This window comes from Charadrius vociferus, unplaced genomic scaffold (assembly GCF_000708025.1).
Source record: "Charadrius vociferus isolate BGI_N301 unplaced genomic scaffold, ASM70802v2 scaffold163, whole genome shotgun sequence".
NCBI lineage: Eukaryota > Metazoa > Chordata > Aves > Charadriiformes > Charadriidae > Charadrius > Charadrius vociferus.
In genome coordinates, this window is record NW_009648332.1 from 2,103,374 (window position 1) to 2,126,618 (window position 23,245).

Genomic DNA, 23,245 nt, shown 5'->3' on the forward strand with positions numbered 1-23,245 from the left:
AACCCCAATGGATTAGAAGGAGTTCTAGTGTTTTAAAATCATGATTCATATCCAATAGTGAAAATGATGGTAAATGGCTATTGTGATTTCTTTAACTAGCCTCTGAAGGCTAAATTTCTTAAAAATACTTTTACACATGCTTGTCTAGGAGTATTCGATTAGTTCACTAGAGGTAAAAAAACCAACTAATATGCTTTAATTAATGGAATTGCTTGTGTTTGACCAATGCAATCTAAAGTCTCAGCTCCTCCTTTGTCCTGTCTTTTTAGTTAGATTTTCATTTGTGGTTATATATATATTTCTGAAGAATATTGCTGTAGCTCTAGTCTGGTTTTCTATGCCTGGTAAAATTTAATATTCACCAGAGCAGAATATATTATTATTAGCATTAGCATTTATAATAATAGCTTACTTGGAAAATATAGTTAAATGTATACATCACAACAAAATTAGTTACATTTTTTAACACTCTTGACCTGACAGTAAAGTAGAAACATGCCCATCTGAAGTCATAATCACAGAGATAATTGTCTGCAAAGAAAAACTTGACTCACATTACTGTTTTCAGAGAGTTCTTCTCCCTGAAAATAAAGGCACTCTGAAACATCTCTCTCATCTAACACAGGCAAGATTCTGACATAAAATTACACAGAAGGAAGGCAAGCTATCAGACTAAGTGTTTGAGTTAGATTATGAAGTGTGAAACAGCCACAAAACTTAAAAAGAGAAATAAACAACCATAATTCACAGATCCACATTCCTTTGCAATTATTTTTTGCTTCCTTGTGAAACCTTTCATTTCCGCTGCCATGTCATTTACAAGAATTTTACAAGGAGATCCAAAATAAGCATACAAAATATGCAAACAAAGCGTATGCATACAAAGTATGCAAATGAGCATACCAGGTAATGAGAATAGAGGGTTCTTAGTCAAAGGCTTATGATTTTTTTCTTTTTTTGACAGTGAACGGAGGCTACAATCACTGTAATTTGATCTCTGAGAAGAAGAGCATGATGGACATGGAGATGACAAGTAGCTCAGTACCTGTCTGCAGACAAGGTCTGTTCATCCACACAGGAAACTCCCTTATGCGAGACCACCCACTGTCCTGTGAGAGACTGCTTCATGTTGGTCAGCTGAACTTGACGCACTCAGATATAAGGTATCGCTGCAAGTTTTATTGGTTGGTATACTTTGCTCTTCTCAAGTGCTTCTTTGTTGGAACTATTTCCCAGTGATACCAGAGAGTGCTATATTTGGAAGAGTATTTTTGGGGTTTACTTCATTTTGGAAGTCCTTTGGATGCTGACTTAACTGCACTGCTTGTTTGCAGGTTTGCACTGCAGGGACATGCACGTGTGCACAGACAACTGTCCAAGGCAGTGCCAGGAGGAGTCCCTGTGTATGCAGCCACAGCCCCATGAATTGAAGTTTAAATACAGCTTCTCAGTGCGGGCTCTTCCAGGATGCTCAAAAGTCAATGAGTGTTTTGCTAGGGGCTTAAGTAGGGTCAGACTTGCCTCCTCTGTGCTTCCACCCTCCACCCCAATGCCATGCTGTTTCCAAACTGTAGCCTGGAAGGCAGAGATGATACTTACTCACAAACCAATGTCTCCCATATGGCAGTTTGGCATGCCACCATCAAACCTACAGGAAGCCAATGCCACTTTTATTTCTACAGCGTTTCCTTTAATGAAGTATTTTCCACGTTCCCATACAGCCACATCCTTGGTATTTGCTTTTAAGGCCGTAATGTGAAAATTTGGTCTCTGGTTTTGATATATACACTGTAGTTGGATATGCTATGAACAGAATCTCTATTTAAACATTTGCTATAAATTAATTATATGAAAACACAGAACTCCATTATTTTTTTGTTGTTGTTACAAATTTAACATTACCAGATTTTAAACAAGTACCCTAAACAGAGATCCATTGTGAAAAGAAGCCTGCTACAAATTAAAATCTGTCCATCTATTTTAATTACACTGCTTTTTGGCAGAGGATATAATACGGAATAATCTTGACTGTTTTGAAGAGCTGTAGAAAAGAAAAACCTCAATAAATTTGCAGGCTTTATCTTAGATACTTGGAATAATTGGCACTCTGTGCATGGAACTATCAAGCCCAAATTTCCATAGTCACAGCAAGAGGAAATATGGCCTATAGCTTGGTCTTGGAAATCTGAGTGTTTCTGATTTTATTATACATATTTATGTCTTGTTTCCCCTTTTCCATTTACTAGCGGGGTAAGAACATCTGTGTTTTCAGGAGGAGGAGGCACAGCAATATGGCAAGCAAGTGGAAAGAGCTTTTTATTTGTTTGTTTGTTTGTTTGTTTGAAAAGGACAAATTTCTATGCCACATAACAAAATATTCTGCTATTGCTACAAAGATTTGTAAATGCTGTTGCAGCTGGATGTAAGTCTGCTTCCTCGTAGCTTCTTTATGGCTCAACGTGGGACTGACAGTTATCAACCTTTTTTTATTCTGTCAGTGAGAACAATTATGAAACAAAGATAATTAGGGTGGGAGCGAACAAAAGGAGGAAGAGAGTACTCTGCTTAGATCTTTTTGAACCTTTTTGTAAAATCTATAATGAGGAAATGACAGATACCTGCATACCGGGCATCACAGTACCCACCCTCAGAAATATGAACCCCTTCCAGCCCCCATTGGAAGAGGATTCCCAGAACAACATAAAGGATTGTCTGCTGCATAACATGAGAAAGTAGCAGGTGATAGGCCTGATTTCTTCCCCTTTTCTTTGTAGCATAGTTTGAAGCCTTGAGGCTCTGCTGCTTCTAAGCAACAGTTTGGAAATGTTTGGAGAATATCTTGAAGGACTCTTCCGTTCCTTTATCGGTTGTTTTTATGTCCCACTGGTCATGCTCTGCTTGTATGTCCACCTGGCCAATGCTACTTCTGTCTGCATGGGATTTGCAAGGTAAAGCCAATGCCTAGCTCTGCTCTATGGACCTCATAGACACAGTGTCTAATTTTATCACCGTGTTACTCAGGAGACACATGGTACAGAGCCAAAACCTTGGTGTGTGAGAGAAGGTGGACAGCAGTTGGAACAATTTCTGCTCATGGTGTTTGTGATGCTAAAGGTTCTTGACAAACAAGTAACAGAAGAAAACATGGTCTTTCCTTGAAGATCTGAAAACAGGAGAACATAACTGAGGTGGGAGGAAACGCCCACCGGGTTTCAGTGCAGTCAGTGGGAGCCAAGGATGCTCTGTGCCTCCCCAGATTTCAGCCTTCGTCAGATGAGAAGAATCAAAATGGATGAGAGAAATAGGGCTGGAATGGGCAGATATCCGAGCACACAGAAGTGAGGACAAACTCTATTTGGTTGTTCTGTCCAGCTGTAGTGACCAGCACACAAATAAAGGGAGATACAAATTCAAACAATCTCTCTGGGTTGAGCTTTGAAGAACTCTGCATTTCTAGGGTATGCAACATCTGAGGAAAACCCAAACAAACCAGAGAGCACCTCCCCTAGCAATCCAAAATCTCCCTCAGGACTTGGGGTTGTGATTGGCTTTGTCCTTTTTTCCCCTCACTGCACTGAAACTTGTTATCCCCTTCAGCTTCTCCTTGAATCACTTTCTCTTGGAAACTGTATTCTAGGGATGACTCCCTTAATCGAAGAATCACAACTCCTCTTCTTCCTGGCCCCTTTTCCCCACTCAGTTAATAGCTTTTAAGTTGTGCAACATGATTGCTGCTACATGTTATCTGTGAATGCAATGTGTGTGGGACTGGAAAAGTCCTAATACCTTCTTTACCACAATTGGAGTCAGCACACAGCTAATGTTGGCTTTCTGTCAAATAATCCATTATCAGACACGGCAAACCCGCCCACACTGGGCTCAGTGCTCGGCACATAAAACCCAGGGAAGACATCAGAGCAGTCAGATAGTGTTGCAAAGGGTCCCTGGATATGCAGCAGAACAATCCCCTCCAGCTTCTTAAAACTGTCAGTTATCACTGATTGCGCATTTACAGTGGCAACTGAAGGCATGTAAGTTTCGTAAATAATCTGGAGATTTCAGATACAGTCATCTTTTCCTCTGAGGGCAGTTGGGAACTGCAGTACTTCTGGCATGGTGCTAATGGCCTCATGCTCTGGCTCCAATTACCACGTAAGGGAGTCTCTTTGGAAACACTGCCTTAGTATCCTCTGAGAGGCTGTTGTTACTCTTCAGAGGCCTTACACTCAGCTTTCACATGCTTAAGCAGCAATTCTGTTGCCTCAGACTGCCCATCCCTGGTACATGGATGCTCCCTGTGAAGAGAGGTTTGTTGGGGTATATTCTCCTACTGACCCCACTCCCTTCCAGGGTTGTTGATCTGGAAGTCCCCCAGAGCTGCTCATCTGATCCACGTGTCCACACACTTTACACTGTCCTGCTGTCCTTTGTCCCTCTCACTCTCCTCTTGGCTGATTGTTTCATATGCATTTATATTTCGCTACTATCTAGAGATTCTGAAATCCTTATAGCCAGCACTGCCTGTGTGTACCAGGCCTGGGATCTGATCCCTGGCTTTAATAACAAGATGCCATTGCAGGAACAAATAGTCAATGGGTATAAGAGGAGCCACCCAGCAGGTTGGATGCCAGGCACCTTGTCTCTCTCTCCTACCAGTTCTGTTTCTGTGCCCTTTCTCCCACCGCCATCCAGGACTGGGAGGAATGAGCAGGGCTTCCCTTAGAACAGTGATGGCAAAATTCTGCCAAGAATACAGAAAGTTTGCATTAATGCAACCTTGACATTAAGTACCTTAACACTCAAACATCAGGAAATTGAAAGAATGCCAGATTCTGCCAGCAGAGTTAACTAACATAGGGTACATAATGTATTTAAATATAGAGTCCTGCGGAGGAAACTGTAGCTCCCAGAAGACTTGCTTCTGATCTGCACAAGCAGGCTGGGCTTATCATTGTGTAGGCAGAGCATGGATAAGAGATGGCTGTGGCAATGGGAAACATGAATTCAGTGCCTTCATCTCATTTGCTTTTGAAATAAGGTATTCCAGCTTGCCTTTTGGTTGAAAACTCCTCTCTTGTGTGTGTCTCATGTTGTCCACTGCAGCATCACAGCAATACAGTCCTGACTCCGAGTAAGATATTGTACTGGAAATGCAGATTGATGTTGCTGGGAGTTTTGGGAACCTATTGTTTCTCAGGAGATGGATGTTTGTATCCGTCTTGCAGGTACTCTGCACTGACTCCAGCTTGAACTCCTCACATGGATTTCTGGCAAGATGGGAGCTTTGCATAAAGCTTAATAATATGATACCAATTATCACAGGCTGAAACGTAAGGCTTGGGTTAGCTTTACATGATGCAAGAAATGTGTTGTGTTTACTTTAGCCTGAGGCTTTGGGACCACTGAACTGTGATACAAATGGAATTATTCAGAAGAGTTCTTGTACAGAAGAAACTAAGTAACAGGAAATATTGTGCCTGGCATGGTATGCTGTAAAATCTTTGTCAGAATGAGTGTAAAACAGCACACGTTCTACTGAGCAGTGAAGCTACAAGCAAACAGGGCAGGGTTTCCCAAATATGTGCAATAAAAGGTTTTTACGTATGCTTATGCCACATATTTTACAGACATATGAGTCTGTAAATCTTAAAAAATAATGTATGAATACTGTTTGGTTTGTTGTTTTTTGTTGGTTCGTTTTTGTTTGGGTTTTTTTTTTTTTATTTTACCATCTGCAAAACCAGGTGCATTAAGTTTACCCTGAGACCAACTGTGGAAACCTAAGGGGAGGAATTATAACTAATGGATTATGGAAACCTCTAAAGTTTTTTAAATGTAGTCTTTTTAAACTTCTGGTGGCAAATGCAAGATTTGATTGTTCTGTAGCAATGAATGGTGGGGAATTTCACTTCTCTCATGACCTTAAAGGTTGGGGTTTTTTTGTGTCAAGCTCTACTGGCTGCAAACTGTTGGAGCTTAGAAACCTGTCACTAGTGAATGCAGTGTTGACAGTTGTGTGCCTTAGACAGATGTAATTTTTTGACAACTTTAATTTCATGGGAAGTAAGTCTTTTTGAAGCTTTTTGTTGTTTTGGTTTTTTTTCTAATTGGTAGTTCTTTGAAAGTGTTAGAAGTCATCCCAGCTTCCCATCTTAATGTTAGTGGTGGATTAATAGAAATAATAGTGATAAAATCATCTAAGTTATAAAATAAATGCCATTTATTCAGCAGCTTCACAGTTTAATGTATGCATATGTCCAAAATACATTATGCTTTAAAATGTTTTAGATTTGTCTTAGCTATGGTGTCACATACAAGTTGCTAAATGGCCAGGTTTTCTTCAGCTTTGGTGGTGCTTGCATCAGAAAAGCATAAAATTCATTTAAGTGGAACATGTCAGCATAAGAGCCGTGGAGCACCTCTCTGGAGAGTTTATTAGTTCAGGTACAGCTTTCCTGCACACAGATGTACTGTTTCCGCTTCTTGGTCTGGCACATCACTGCACGATGAAGCCATAGGTTAAACCCTACCATGCTTTAGGGATATTTAAGGAACACCTGCTGGTCCTAAGAAAAAACACAGTTGGATCATCAACAGTAAATGTTTATAACTGAGATAAAGTGTTTTATTTTAAGGCATAAACCAATTGCTTACTGCTTAGAAGAAAACGTTAGGAGGAAACATTTCCTAAATGCAGTGTTTTTCTGAAATGTCTATTTGGGGTTCCTCAAGGTTCTGCTTCCTGAGGGGTCGGATTCAGCACACATCAAAAAAGATTAAAGATCACTTCTGCAGAACAATCTTTTTTTGATTTGCAGACCCACGTAGACTTTAGTAGGAAAAATGGAAATGGGAATACATAGTCTGCCAGTCTAAATCTACTGGTTGTGAACTTTTCTTAGTTATCTTTTGTACACCTCTTAGAAGTAAATAGTCAGCTGATCTCTCATTGACTCTGGACCACTGGTGGGAAGCAAGCTGTCCTTTCATTGTATTCTTTTTTCCCCACTGCTCTTGCTCCTTTTTTAATTTAGCGAAGGAAGGTATCTCTCTGACATGTAAGCAAAACTCAGCTAGCCTTATTTGATTTGTGTGAACAAGAATGCCAAGGCATTTTCCCAGTGTGCTCTGAGGAAAATGCTGATATTTGAACTATTCAAAAATGCCCAAAGCTCTCAAACTTCATTCTCAGCTATTGTTTTGCCCGATCTATTATGCATTGAAAACCTAGATTGTGATTGATGAACTGGCCGTAGCAGTGGAGGGGAGATTATCTGTTCCGTGCGTAACCCAGTGTGTAAAATTAATCCTGTGTAAAACGATGCTGCCTTTACAAGGGTTGTAGAGGAAACATTGCAGATTTTTTCGGTGTAATTTCTGCGTTAGACAGGCTACATTCAGCAGAGAGTAAGTGCTTCTTCTCTCCAGGGCTTAACAAGTGCTGTGTCTTGTACAAAAAATCATAAATCCTCTGGTAGTTAGTTATGCTTAATGAAAACTGTATTACAGGTCACCCAGGTTTCAAGACTCAGTAGATTCTGCTGCTCCATGCCTGAATGGAAGTCACCCGGCTCAGCACATTAAACAAGAATGCCCGAGTGATTATAAGGTTCTGTCTGAGGCTTCCACACATAGGAGGATTACGGAGGGAATGGAGCTGAGAGCCTCCAGCAGTCTGCATCCTGAAATAGACCTAATGAATAATAGCTTTACAAATTCACTTTCATCCTACTTGTTTAATAATGAACATAGCTCCTCCCTGGGTCCTTTGTCACTTGGCACCCCTCAGCACTCGGCCAGGCTACAAACAAGCAACCTGAAGAAGAGATGCATCTCTGTTGTGCCGTCTTCAGCTGAAGGAATTGATATTACAGCTATCATCCGCACATCACAGACGTCACTGGTCACCTGTGTGAATGGACTGCGAACTAATTCAGCTGGCATTTCCTCTCATCCTGTGGAGATCAGTCATCACAGTGCTCAAAAATCCTCTCGGCCCCAGTCTTGCTCTCAGCCTGGAAACCCTTGCAGTATTCCCTCCCCTCCAGCATGTCTTGTACCTATTTCTGCTGAATGTGACAGAGGTGACTGTGAGCAGATACAAATGCAGCAAGTTGAGGAGAATGGAAGCCTCAGCCTTATGATGAATGGTACGAGCATTCCTCATCAAAACACCTCGCACAGCACCCAGAAGGTGAGTTTCTTAAAACAAGAACCAGCTGATGATTATTCCTCCACTGCTGATCTTTTTCGACATCATCAGGGGCTGCCTCCCCCTTACCATCTACACCAGCAACTAAGCCAAACCCAAGGGACACTGCCCCACTTACACGCCTCAATGTCTCCGAAGTCCCTTCAGCCCAGTGACGGGGATGAACAGGAGCTCAGCAATGGCAAACAGGTCTGTCGGTGGATTGACTGCAGTGCCACTTACGACCAACAAGACGAACTGGTCAGACATATAGAAAAGACTCACATTGACCAGCGGAAAGGAGAGGACTTCACTTGCTTTTGGGCAGGCTGTGTCCGCCGATATAAACCCTTCAATGCTCGTTACAAACTGCTGATTCATATGAGGGTTCATTCTGGAGAAAAACCAAACAAGTGCATGGTAAGTCTGGAATATATTTGTTTGAATAGAAACATACTACTCTGCTCTCTTTCTTGCTCTCTCTTCAATCTTATTCCAATATAATTGTTGTGCTTTCCTGTAACTTAGTCTGCAGCAGGCTACAGGGGAATTGGAGAAAACCTTAATCTAGAAGGCAATGTTTGAGTAAGAAATACTGTAGTTTTTGGAAAAGGGATTCAATTTCCCTATATGAGAGCTTAACTTTTAATACAGGGCTTTATTTTTTTTAATATTCATTAAAGCATTAATAAAGTGATGATCAAAGCACGCAGCAGTCATTTAACGTAAAACAAGTCACTGAGCCTCGGGTGACATTTTTAATCAAGAAACATAAAACACATCTAATGAAATTCTTTTCATTCTTTCAGCTGAACAATAACCCAAAGAGTTGTGAGTGCAAAAGTTTCGAATGGTAGTGTAGAAAAGAAAAGGAAATTTGTTAGGGATTTTAAACAGTTAAAAGAATAAAAGGAATATCTTTAATTACATTTTCAAAGGTTGTTAGGGGCTTTTTTAATTTGCAAAACAGAGCTTTAAAAATAAGTAAAAACCATTGTTCTCTTCTGATCAAGAAGATGTAAACAACATCAGTGTTCCAAAAAGAGGATCTTGGGAATAACACCATCTCTGCATCTGCCCACCATGATGACAATATGGCCAAACTAAAATAAAAGTTAATGACTTCCATTAAGCTTTCCACATGTTTGAAACAACAATGATATAAGACCCTGACTGAAACAGATGAAGCAAAACAAGTTTGACATAAGCCTCCAAATTGGGCCATGAAATTTGGAAAGTCTTATTTGTAACACCCACATGTGCACGCGTGTGCATGCGTGCACATACACACCGGCACACGCACACAAATAAGTACAAACAAGGAGAATGGTTATGGCAGCAGGTTGGGGTCCTTGATAGGCAGAATTTTCGACTATATGTCTATTTTATTGTTTTGATCAGAGAATGATATAATGGAAAATGCTTGTAAGGAAGTTAGATCCTAAGACAAACTTTTCCATGGCAAGCTGTAGCTTTCTATGGAGGAATAGGAAAGAATGTTTATATAAAAAGCTTACTTTTTTTCATTTGTTCAAGAAAAAGTTTTCTGGCCTGCAGTGGTTATGGAAAGGAGATGGAAGAAAACAACAGTATTCAAAATGTTTTACAGAGAAAAATTTTCTCTGTAAGTGGTCATCCTGATTCTCTTTTTACTTCCATTGGATAAATGAAAAACCTTATCTTAATGTCTGCACTGTTCAGTGGGTATTCCCTAGAAAATCATACTGGAGACAATGCATATATTTAGAGAACTCCATCAAGTTGTCCAAGATAAAATGGAAATAAAATGGAAATGCTCTAAGACTTACCTGTTTCTTTTTCCTTTGAGAGAAAGAACTGACTTGCTTGCTTCCAGACATAGCTCAATCACAATTTGGAAAAGTGCAATGGAATTTAACTTCCTATGCATATCTTTTATTTGGTCATAAATCATCAAAGGATAATGCAAGTTAATTGCCTCTTTCCAAACAAAAGTATAAGTAAGTAAGCTGTGAAAGCATACTTACAGATTTTATTTCAGCATACTTTTCGGTTTTAGTGTTTTTATCATCTGGAATGAGATCTGTCTTCTTCCCACTTTTATCTCACACTTGTAAAAAGAAATGCTTAAAACATGAAACCCTGACTAGCTTTACTGTGATGCTGAAAGATTCAGTAGACTCCATGGGTGAGGGAACTTTTGTCTTTTTCTGCAAAATGCATATTTGTCAGGTATTGTATAGCAGATTTCTAATGTTACATTCCCATTCCTACAGGAAACTGGATAAACCAGAGACATTAAATCATGTAATATCTTAGCAAATGCTAAAAATTTCCTTCTTTCAATTATGTTCATCTGCATTAAAGAACCAGCTTTTGATAACATCTCAAGGTTTAACATTGTGAATAGGTTGGAAACCCGTTTGCATCTGATACTGCAGACAGCCTTCATGGCACATGTGTATATCCTTGGCGTGTAAGTACGTAAAGATCTGTTTTATTTGAGCAGATATTGTAGTTGTTCCTATACATGGAATGGCCCAATCAGAATTAGGAGCTTTAAATTGCACAACTCGCAGTTAACTCTTCTATTCCCAGAATAAGAGCCTTCCGCAGTCATGTGTCCATGTATTAAATGTTACAACCTGGAGTCCTGTGTGGAGTAAAGCTGGATCCAAGTGAGCACATGAAAAATATGTCTTCTTTGCAAATTTAGTTTTCTACCCTGGAAAGACCTTGATCTAGCAGGGACAAGATCCAAAGCTGCAACACGGCTCCTTAAAGTTATTAATATCAAGTGGGGATTATTTGCCCAGCAAATTCCATTCCACTTTAAACAAGGGTTGCTGTGCAGTGTTTCATTGTGCAGTGATGTCATGTCATTTTAAATGATGGCTTTTCTTTTGATGTGGTAATAATTGTGCTGTTATTCCTGCAAATTAAGAAGGCAATTCATTCTCTGTCTATAGAGGTCTGAGATTTTGTTTCGTTTTTGCTGTAGCCCTGTTAAAGTAACTTTACATCTCTTGGTATTTGTAGTGGAGATTTTCTTTCGCTGTTCACAATTACCCATTGTACTTTCTTTTTAAGCCCTTGATTTTGTTCCTCTCTGTAAGATTACTGGCTGACTAGGTATTGAACTGCTCAGGAGAACCTAACAGTGAGCAGCACCCTGCCCTCGTACATAAAAGTACTTTTCCATGTAAAATTATTAATTTCTTATGACAGGCTTTGCTACTATGTACTGTAATAGACAAAGGAATTTTGGAATTCAAGCTACTTGAGAACAGGAAATACATGAGACATTTTGATTGAAAAGTAAATGGTTCACTAAAACTGCAGTTAATCCTTTTATTATCTTTCCAACAGCAGTTTCCACAATACTTTCATGAGGTAAGCTTCCTTCAGTCCAACTGTAACACTCTCATCGTTACAGCTGGTTTAAATTTAGCTAGCCTGCTTCTTTCTTTACTACAGACAGTCGACAGGCAAAACAGTATCTGGTGTAGAGAACTACTGATGTTTCAGGTCCATATTCTGCTCGCTGTTTCATTGCCAAAACCAGTACTATGAGTATTCTGTTTTCATATTCTGTTAAATATGCTAATTAAGCAGTGCCTTCTCGTCATTGTGTCCCTCAGCTTCATTTTTCCTTGGGCTCTGCAAGTAGTCTAAAGGAAACTACCTAATCTCTTTGCAATATCCTGTTATGTTTCATACTTAACTCATGTTATTTTAGTTTTATTAAATTTGGGGTTCATCTGCATTATAATCAAAAATATATCCAACAAAAATAATGATGCAATGCCTTTAAGACTTTAACTTCTGAAGATTAATTTCATGCTTTTTTAGATTTGATGTCCCAGACAATTGGAATTTTGATTGTCTGAGACAGCAAAAATTAGCGAGCTTAAATGGTTTTTATGTTTTTAAAAAAAGTTTCTCATAGCTGCATCTTTTGCTGTCTTTCAGTTCTTCCAATACTTTGGTGGGTAGAACCCTGCTGATCTCCAGATATTGCATCCTCAGTTTAAGCCTCTGCTTGCAAATGTAAATATAGAGCTGCTCATTTAGTTGTCTAGAATTGTTTGATTTGGACAAATGCATACTTGGCTTATTAGTTTAGCCTCTTGCACTCTTGTGGCTTCATAACGAGTAGAAAATTAAGTTCCCATCACTGCATGTGTATGTGCTCAGGGAACCTATGTTGCAGGCCTCCACAGACATGATCAAGGTAAATATATTTATCTTTACATAATTTCTACATTTCTACATTTCTTCAATTAGTGTTTGTAGAAATTAGGTTTTATAACGTATGTGATATCCATGTAAGGAGCTGGACAGTGATAATAGCCATTGTTAATGTCTCTAGTTCTTGTATTTCAAAGAAACAAATCCCTCTGGAGTATGATCTAGGTGTGTCTGTCACATTGTGTTCTTGCCTAGATAGTTAAGACTTTGAAGCAGAATCTTTTATTCTTGTATATATGCAACACATTCAGCTTGGGAATAGTCTTGATGCAATGATTTGGGTGCTGTTTTGTATGCAGTGAAGTTCAGCACCTGTGCTGTTTGCAGTCAGTTCTTTTGAATCCCTAAGGGTGAGACATTATAGGTACTGCATTAAACATGGGGAAATTGAGACATAGAGAAGATAAGTAACTTGCCTAAAGGCATCTTTAAGCAATTCCAGCATTCCAGTGTAGATCTTGTATTCAAATCACTACATCACACAAACTAACCATTTGCAATTTACCTGTGAAACAGATTTTTGAACAGATTATGCAAAAGATAGCGGTCTGGCTGAACTTCCTGTTAGTTTTACTGTACATCTCTGACGCAGGTGGTTTGACCTGTCATAAACTTGTGAAAACTTTAATCAGAAGACTCATCTACACTTGTTACTCTTCATGGGCAGCAACCTGCTTATTACAGTTACAGGAGAAAGGGGCCTATTGAGCAGATCGGTATTATTGCTTTTGCTGCTAAGGAAACCAATGCGGAATCTCTGTTCCCAGCAGATAGCAGGTATTATGCCGTCTGCAGTCAGTGGGGAGCGCGTGTCTAGCAATGCATGATGAGTAATGAGATCTCTACAGGCTACATCTACAAATGAATCTAAGGGACAATCCTGCATCTACAGGGAAAATAGGTCTGCATGCACCAGCTTAAATGCTTTTTGAGTTACCTGAACAATAAGTTTCCATTCCTGACTTGAGGGAATGCTGTGGAAGTCTGGAAAGTATTTTCAGCTTCTGGAGTGGAGGGTGTCATGCACTGATGCCAAAGGAGTGCTTTAAAAAAAACAACAATAATATTAGCCTCACTTTCTTTTGTTTGAAGTCAATAGTAGGAAACATCCTTTCTATCAAAGCTGACTCACCAGAGATCTCTCTTTTTATTAGGTCTCTGATGGCATTTCCCGATACTGTCAAGGAACAGCAGCATTAAAAACACTCTGATTAGAGGAACAGACAGCAATTCAGTGGTTTTGTGAAAATACAATGTTTGTTTGTTTACACAAACCACTACAGATTACGTGACAGTACAAATGGGTTGAAGCATGCCCTGGCACTGGAGGGCAAATGGCTTTAGGCTTGGTACTGTGTCAGCTCATGCCCAACGGCAGTTGGTGAACTTGAACTCTTGTCTGTCCACAGGGGAGCTCCTCACTAGCAGATCTCGCAGAGCAAAAGCTATAGAAATTATCGGACCCAGATTCCTCTGTGGGTGGGATTGTCCCATGTTTCAGTGCAGTAGGAGAGAAATCCACAGTTCTTAGTGCAGACAGGAAGTACAGCGCAATGGCCTGGCACAATGGTATGGTGCCTTTAGGGGCTTGAGACCTGCCTTGGTCAGCTGAGCTGCAGAGGGAGCAGCTGCCAGGGTTTTCCCTGAGGGATTATCAGTTTCCCAATGCGGTCCTGGGATTGCCGGCCTTCAGGACATTCAGTGAGGTGCATCTGCTTTATCAGGTTGGTAGAAAAAGGTGTAGGATGCTGGGCCAGATGGACTTCTGCTCTGACCAAGCAGGGCTGGCTGCCTTTTTTGTTATTTCCCAGCAGTTTGGTATGGGTTAGGTCTGGCTGGCATGCTATCAGTATTTTTTGTTCACATGAATCTAAATAAATACAAATGAAGTAAATTCTGACTGTTGCTGCCAGCAGCCAAAATGGTTTTCAAGTTCAGTTGTGTGCCTTAAAAATGTTACACAGGACATTGAAGAGTCTGATAAATGAAATATAGTAGTTAGAGGTATAGCATGGAACTTCCATGGAGAGGGCTTTCAAATACATACTTTTTTGTCCTACAAGAGCGTTTAATTCCACAGGGTTTTATTTCATTTGACTTGATAAATTATTAAGTGATTTCAAACCCGGTTAAAACATAATTGTCCTGTAGTTTTTCTGGCATATTTATACAGAGCTGGTCATTGTGTGTAGATATTGCTGTTCATTCAGTCTTTTAAGTAAGAAACAAAGTGGGATAGTAACAGTAATATCACCACAACATAGTGGGTACTCACCGTATGAAACTCGCTGCCATAGGATATGATGTAGTTAATTACCAGTATTATAGTTCTCACAGTACTGGATAATTTCTACTAATAATACTGAGTATCTACTGAAGGTAAGGTGATAGAGAGTGTTTTAGGGAACAGATAGCCTTGTGACACAAGGATGGATATTAATTTCCATGTTCCACATTAGACATTTTACTATGTATTCCATGCCATTTTTTTCAAATCAGTAGTGGTATTGTAAAACAGAGCTTTGAGAAGAAAACCATTAATGAATCTGGGTCACCTTCAATTTGGAAGACAAAATGATGGGGGGACAGGGAGCAGGACTGAAAGATTTTGTTACTATTGACATTACAGTGCACTATTTTGGAAGTAATGAAATGTTTCTGTATTTTAACCCCTCTTTTTTTACTTTCCATTTCAGAATGAAAAAGTGTTAAACAAAGACACTTTTTTTGATTGCTTAAAAGCTCTCCCCATTTGATTTATTCAGTGTTTTTATTTTGTTAGCGCAGTCTCCCAAACAATTGTATTTCAGCTCATCCTGGACTGATTTCTTTTCTCTTCATTCTTCAGTGTTTTGATTGGCTACTGAAATACATATTTTTTACCACAATTCCAACTGTGACAAGATTTGAGTAGAAGGAAAATGATCCACTTTCCTACAAAGCAGCAGATATTTGTTAGAATCCTAAACACTCTCAGCTTTTGAGAAATACCTGACAATGGTCTGATTGACAGGGAGCATCTTAAAGGAAGGAAACATTTTTGTATTAGAAATGGTGCTCCACAGTGACTGTGCTGCTTGGCACCGTTGTGGCACATAGAAGAGGCACTTGTATCAGAACTCCTCCATGCCAAGCAAAGTCATTCATGTTCTTTGTCAGATAATATAGGCTAAAGTATGCCCAGCTTAGAAAAGTGAAATTTATTGGTTGTGACCTACGATGTCTGGTTGCCAGAAAAAATTCTAGGCATGTCTCCCAGGTCTTTTTGGAACATTTCTCCTAGGCTCCTTTCCTTTCCCTTTGCCCAGTTTGCACACAAAAATGACATCTCGATACCACGTTTTTATCTTTATCCTCTTGTCCCACAAAATTCAGTAAGTAGTGATTCTTTCTCATTTTAAGACACTCAGAATTATTTCCAGCTCTGCTGTGGCCTGGCTCTGGATGACACTCCACATGCAGGTTTATTCAAACCCCAGTCTCAGCACAGACCTATAAACCTCTCATGGGGCATCACCTTTTGAAGATATCTTGCAAGCAGCCTCTTAACTCCCAATTCGTTCCAGCTGCACCACAAGATCACTTTCTTTGCCATGCAGATCAATGAATTCTATCAAATAATCACATCTGAAGATGCAAAAAGGGAAAGGCTTTCCAGCCTCTAAGCACTGGCTTTGCAATAACTCTTAAGGATTTCTGTAGCTCACCATCTCCCGTGTAGCAAAAGTGTGACAAGATTTCTTTCTCACTATGCATCCTGTCTGGGAGTGAATTGTCCATCAGTTTCACTATATGAATCTCCACAGTAGTAAAGAAAAAGTGATGCACCGTCAGCTGGTCAGATGCATTCTCCATTCTAGTCATAAGTTTTACAGAGCAGTAAATATAATTGGGAACTACCTGCTTCCTGTAGGAATGTCTTAATACACCTCAAGAGTACCTCAAAGATGTTTCCAGCTGTTGGGTCCTAAAACTATAACTTTGCAGGGTCCAGCATCATTTTGGCAGGATGAGTTGTCTCCAGAAGGTCTGGGAAAGAAGGTTGCATTCAGTGATTTCAATGCAGTCTGCAGCTTTCTAATATCTGGGAACAGCGAGAGAATATTTTTTTTTCCCCCTGAAATTTCATTTATAAAACCCCAAAACATCTGAATATTATTAATCTTGTCATTTAGAAGGTGGAGAGCTTGAAAGTTCTAAAATTTTAAACGAAGTCTTTGTGATTGTGTTCCTGAGGTTAAGTGCTTGCCTTCGTTTTATTTCTATGTATGTGTTCTGTGGGGATTATTAAAAATGGCATGGAATTGTTCTGAACTCTCAGTGATTTAGCCTTTCTGAACAGTGATTAACCTCAAGAAGGAAAAATAGTTGCAATCACCTGGCAGAAGGCTTGATCAAATTAAAAAGCAGTAAAATTAAATATTGTTTAAAACCTGTGCCAACGATACACTCATTAATGTTTCTTATTAGGCCAATACATTTTAATACTCTGTATTAGTGAAACATATGTCATTTAATAAAAATGTTAATCTGCATTTGCAGGCAGCACAGAGGCTGTATAGTATAGTCTCAGGGGAGAAAGAGGAATTTAGTGCACATTAAAAACTTTATACAGTCATTTATGCAGTTGGATCTCAGTTCTAAATGTGATGCATTTGTTTGTTACTTCGGGGCAAACCAGCAACAGTTAGCCTTTAACAATCGGATGAGAAATAAAAAGTCATCGTTCCGCAGCACGGGGTGTTTATATCGGCCTAAGCTTCACAATGGGCCGGATTCCGAAACCTTCACTGACTTGTTTAGCAAGTAGTCCAGTGGGCCTAGTAAAAAAATAATGTGCTATTTAAACTAAATATATCACAACTTGACCTTCTGGCATCTGACAACTCACATTGAGTAAGATTTTCAAAAGCAGGCCATGGTTTTGGATAGCTTTATTTTGGAGGTGCCCTGCTCTAATAGGGTACGTCTGAAGTTGAGGTCCTCTTTCTCAAACCAGGCACTGTGGAACTGAGTTACTGAAATTTCATGAATGCTTCTGGAAATTTTGACCTTAGATCTCCATTTCCTCACAAGTACAATGAAATAAATCTCTCTGGTGCACAGTGAGGGTGAATAATCACAGTGAGGTGGTGAGGACAATAACGTAACGCATCCATAATGCTATTTTGCATCTCTAATGGTTCCTTCTGCTGAGAGTCTCAAAGCTCTTTCAAGCTTCTGCCTTCCTATGGTATTTCTTGTGCCCAAGTTCCAGATACAGTTGAATTAAGGCAAATTACTCTGCTGCTTTCTGTCCCTGTTTACACTGGTGTAATTGTAAAGAAACCCTGAATTTAGACCAGGGTACGTGAGCCCAGAATGGCACAGCGACAAAGTGCCAAAAGTCACACATTAAGTGCCTCACAGAAAAGGCAAGAAAAAGACCTTCTTCTTCCTAAAGTGTTTTCTCTTCCGTTTATTTCTTAAAGTCGGTGTGATGCACCTTTGCTGACCAGAAAGTCCTTTCTACTTCAGAGCAATAGTCATGTGAGTAAGGGTATACAAGACAGTGATTTTACTCAGCTCTGCAGTGGCTTTCAAAGAAAATGTTGCCATTATAGAGCATTCAGTGCCCTGTAACCTGTATTTTCTGTGTTTGGGTAAGTCAAAAGGGGCTTCATTTCAAATAGCTATGCATTTACATCACAGACATTTGTCATTGCCTGACTTTTCTATTTACATCTGTAGGCTGATTCTGGAATCAAGGAACAATACGAGTTTTATTTCAAAGTCTGCTTTTGTTGTCTATAGCAGTGTCTTCCCTCGATTTCCTTCTTTTATTGTTGTGTACAGATAACATATGTGTGAAGAGATCCTACGCTCAGGTACAGCGTAGCTGCAGTGTTAAATAATTGATCTTGATCTTTCTTTTGAAACTGCATCCAAGGCATTTAAAAGTGGGAAATGGAAAAAGCATGTTCTCATAATCCAGCTCAGTAAAGTTTGCACAACTGCTCTTTGTTTCATCATCCCTACAATAAATCTTTCATTTTTGCCAATTGAGAATGCCTACTAAATCTGCAAATGATTACTTCCCTGAATTGTGTTGGGATTCTTGCAATACATTTTTCTTACATGGGTAATGATAAAATAAGAGTCCATCAAAAATATTTTATTGCCTGGCATAGAGCCTTTTATGAAATGGTTTTGATTCAAGGATATTCTTCCAAGTGTTTTAGAACCATTGCTTACAACTTTCCTTTAACCCTTGCATGGAGGGCTGCCAGGGCCTGGGAATGTCAGAAATAACGTTAGTCAATCAGCGGCTGGTAGAATGCAGGACCTGGGTATCAATTTAACCTGCAGCTCTTGGACTCAGACTGAGAGCATGCTGCTTCAGCGTGTACTTGTAAAGGGTATTATGTTACTATTAGATTAGAAAGCTGATGAATGTCATACTGGTGGGAACCTTGTAAAGCTAATCTGCTGTGTCCATGTTGATATGATTTCACTCTGTTTCAGTGAGAGAGTGAGGAAGATGGAGTATTACAAAAAGGAAAACACAAGGCGAAACTGGTAGGGCCATCTGGGTCTCTGAGCCCAGCCTCTGCGATCCTGGGTATCATGTCACTTTATAATAATTCCTTCAGTACACCCAGAGGCACAGAACACCTTCATGTCTGTGCCTTCGGGAAAGGTATATTGTCAACACTATGACTTGTAAGTCAGGATCTTTCAAAGTCGTGAAACAAATCCTGCTCTCTTTTTCTGCCAATTTCAAAATGGTACAACTACATTTGTCTGCCTTTGCACAGGAATTGGCCAGCCATAGGAATTGCTTTTCTTTGCCTTATAAAGAGATATAGTCTCAACCCAGTTCCCTATAGATCTTGAACACACTGTCTCCACGTCAAACAAGGCCCAGGGGGCTACTCCTGGAATGGCACAAGTCATGATGCCTGAAAACACATATTAAATACTTCAGGGAGAAGGGATCTGGCAAGACATCCACCTTGTGATACTTGTTTGCACTCACAGAAAAACAGCAGTAGACCTGACTCAGTGTGGGGTGCTCTCAACAAAACCACATCTAATGCTTGACACGTTGCCCATTTGCCTCCATGGAATAAATTGTCTCCTCAGACGAGGCATGGGGAGAGCAGAAAAAAGCAGATTATGTGAAAATATTTAAAAGTATCACAGTTATTCACAGACTTTTATCTTCCTGCATATCCTCAAACATAATGACATTTTGAATTGCATGGTCGTGGTGATCTCAGAGTTCACTGTTTACAATGCTTTGGTCTGACTAAAAATTTTTAGCTTGTGCTTTGTCTTCAAGGCCAAGGAGCGAAAAGATGACAACAAACACACAGAAACCAGAAATGTGCATCAGATGCAGAGAGTACACTAGCTTAGTCAGTGTAAGTCTTTTAGCCAGGTAGATGCTAAATAGCACGCTTTACACTTCAGATTAGCAAACCTCCTCTTGTATATATCTTATTTCTGGGCTGAAATGATGCCAAAGTTGTCTCAGATGATCATTGACCATTTTTGTTCAGGTTTTGAAAGGAGGCAATCAGGAATACTTCCAGGTGTGGAGAGACTTTGCTGAATTTAGAGGGAGAGGTATTGGAAGTACACAGTGACCATCACAGGCAAGGCCAGGGGAGGGATTCTGTATCATCTCTCCTCACAGATGGATATTGAAAAGCAGCAAATTTAGGACTTTTTAAAGGAAAGACTTTTTAACACTGAGCAAAGCTGAAGGGATCAGAGTGGAAGGAACCTTTGTGAAGCATGGGTGTTCTTAGCTGTTGACTGTGATATCCCTAACCTCCCATCAGAACCTCTCAGTCAACTTGTAGCTGGGCCACTAGAATGACAGCACGTTTAAAACATGAATATTTGTAGCTGCATTACTTCATTTCTAATGTTGTAAAAATACCGTTCACATAATGGGGTAGTGGCCTGCAAGTTCTCATGATTTCAACTGTTTTGGAGTTACAGGAGTTCTGTTCCTTTATGGCAAGCATCCATTTCTCGTTTTAGCATCTTTGGCACTCGCCTAAAGGATGGGATATTAAAAAAAAATGATTAAGGGGACAGAGAGACAGTCTTTTAAGGAAAGATTAAAGGAATTAAACAAGGGCTGGGAAGAACAAGGAAAGGGAGGGATTGTTTAGAAGAGAATAGAGAATAAGTAGGGGTATCAGACGAAATCAAGCAAAGGAAAATTTAAAGCTAACCTTTTAGTAAAAGTTTCTTAAAAATCAGGACGATATGGATAATTTCATAGTGGAAATAGAAGATGCCCAACTGTATGAATAAAATAAGCTATACTGTCTGAAAACCTGGAAAATAAATTGTAGGGAATTATTTTGAATTTAAACTGTCTTATTCCTGCCATTCGATGAAAATTGATTGCATAATTAGGCATAAGAGAAGGAACTGCATTAGCAGGCACAGGAGTACAGTTTAAGCCTTCAGGTATCTGCACTCTCAAGATATTATTTGTATATTTTGTCCTCCCAATGTTGCTGTGAGATAGCTGATGATAGTCACCATGCAGAGAGATGGTGCTCAGCGTCCCCTGAGCTGTGGACCCCACTGTCCTTCCAGGCAAGACTCTCAGACCGTTTCACAAACTTGCTTTGCACGCTGGTAAGTATGAAATTAGGGATGACTGACTAGAGCAGTCAGTTTGCCAAGAAAGATACCTTTTGTTTTGCTTTGCCCTTACCAGATTTGACCTTTATAGAACAAAAAGTTTCTCCTCACCATGAATGAAAGCTTTGCTATTGATTCCAGTGACTGCTAATGTACCGCATAGACCATTGTGCCAGAAATGACTGTGCCATGACGTATGGAGGTTTTATTTTTGCTGGGCAATTGGGCAGATAAAGACTGTTGAACACAGCAGCTTCACCTGCAGATTCCTGGTCCAACTTCCTCAAAATTCAGGCAGTGAAATTCAAGTGTTGGATCAAGCTTGTTTGGTGTGCGTTGCTCAGTGTCCCAAAGCCCGGGGGACTGGTCTGTGTTTGGCTGGGGAATGGTGCAGGGCACAGCTACACTGGGGACATGGGAGCTGCACAGAAAAGGGATCGCAATCAGATGATGCTAAGCAAAGCCTGGGGAGAAGGAAAGAAGCCAGCTACTTTCTAGACATCTCCTCTGCTAAATCTGTACCTGGGCTTATGTTTGTCAGTTTTTTGGTATCTTTCAGCACAATAGACATGGCAGAAAAGCAAGATAATGAAAAGCATGATAATGGTGCCTTCCTGTTTTACATTTGGCATGGATTGAGATTCCTTGCAAAGGTGTTTGCTGATCAGAAGGTACAGAGCATACCAGCTCTCCGTTTGCTCTTAGTATTTGCACCAGCCATTTTGAAATGAGTTGTTTCCTTTAGCATGTGAAAGCACGCCCATTAAGAATTTGTCTAATGGTTATAGGTGGACAACAGAGGACTATCCTTGTGTAACACTAGCAGCGCAAACTTAGAAGGTAGATTAAGCTTGTTTTGAATATTTCAGCTTGTCAGACAGAGGTTCTGATACGTGTAAATTGTTTTAGGAAAGCTGTGTTGGAACACATCTCTGAATAGCAAGAGAAAGAAACGGGCATTGTAGTCATCCCAAATACTTTCAATTTTGATTGTTTATAGCAACACTCACAGAAACTAACACTATACACAAAACTGGTTTTGAAACTGCCCTTTTTTCAGAGTTAATGACCCACAGGCTAATGGAAATTTGCCAGTTTTTACCAGCTGGGATCTGGCCTGATTTTGCTGGGAAAGAAAAGTGCAAGGCAAAGAAACCATTTGGATTTTTGAAAGTCTGTGATGGTTGTCTTCTCTCATTATATAGCCCTTGCTTTTTTGTATGTTTTGTTTATAATTGACCTGTACTTAGCAGAAGTGCTTGCTTTGTCCAAGGATAGCATACCCTGATCGCCCAGGAATTCCCTTTGACAACTGCATTTAGATCCACTTCTGTGAAAACCCAAACCCATCCCAGTCAGTGTGGAAGGACTTCTATTAAACTGTGGCATTAAGGATCCACTGACACAGCTCAGCTGCTCTAGCTCCGTCCAGTAGAGGGGAGTCATATGCATTTTATGGTACCCTACTCCATTTATTGCACTTGGGTTTTTCCAAGGCATTACTTCTCACACGATAGGCATGGCTGATTTGGCTCACATAATTAATCTGGGAAAGGCAGACTCTGTACCTGAGTGCATTTCTTTGTAAAATCAACAAAAGAAAGGGACTGAGCCATTTATACCAATTATGTATATAAAAAATATCCCTAAAGGCAAGACTATATAATGTGCATTATGTTCAGGCAAGTATGGGATCATTAGTGTCATTCATGATAATTTGATTTACCCCCGTGGCTTCCAAACAATACATGGCTCATAGCCTTGTGAATTGGTGTGCGTTAAGAATTACATGGCAGCCTTACATTTTTAGAAGGAAAACTCTTAGGTCTTACTATGATGAAGGCACTTTTCTTGTAAAAGTTTCTTTACTAAGATAGATGTTGCTTCAGTTCACACTAAACAAATTGGCTCTGGAGTTTTCAGTCTCAGTTTGCCAGAGACGAATTGTGAAAGCATCTAATTGTAGCCTAAACAAAACCATATTTTCCTTAAAAACATGGCACCATGTCATTCTAAATCTACGGTACTTTGCCCAGGAACCATTTCAAGCAAAAAAACCAGTGAGCGAAATAGCCACCTTAGACAAAACAAACTATCAAACCTGCATATTAAATTGAGTGCTTTTGATTGCAATGTTGCACTGAAAATGTTGTCATTTTTTCCACTCTCTTT

At 39.7% G+C, this 23,245-nt stretch overlaps 1 protein-coding gene across 1 annotated transcript in view; it reads left to right on the forward strand.

Annotated features, from left to right (window-relative positions):
• Nucleotides 1-1,011: 1,011 nt before the first annotated feature.
• GLIS1 (GLIS family zinc finger 1) overlaps nt 1,012-23,245 on the forward strand; it is a 115,055-nt gene continuing 92,821 nt past the window's right edge. The window contains exons 1-2 of the mRNA XM_009884609.1: nt 1,012-1,163; nt 7,510-8,611. Of these exons, the coding sequence (XP_009882911.1) occupies nt 1,012-1,163; nt 7,510-8,611 (1,254 nt within the window). The remainder of the gene's footprint in view (nt 1,164-7,509; nt 8,612-23,245) is intronic.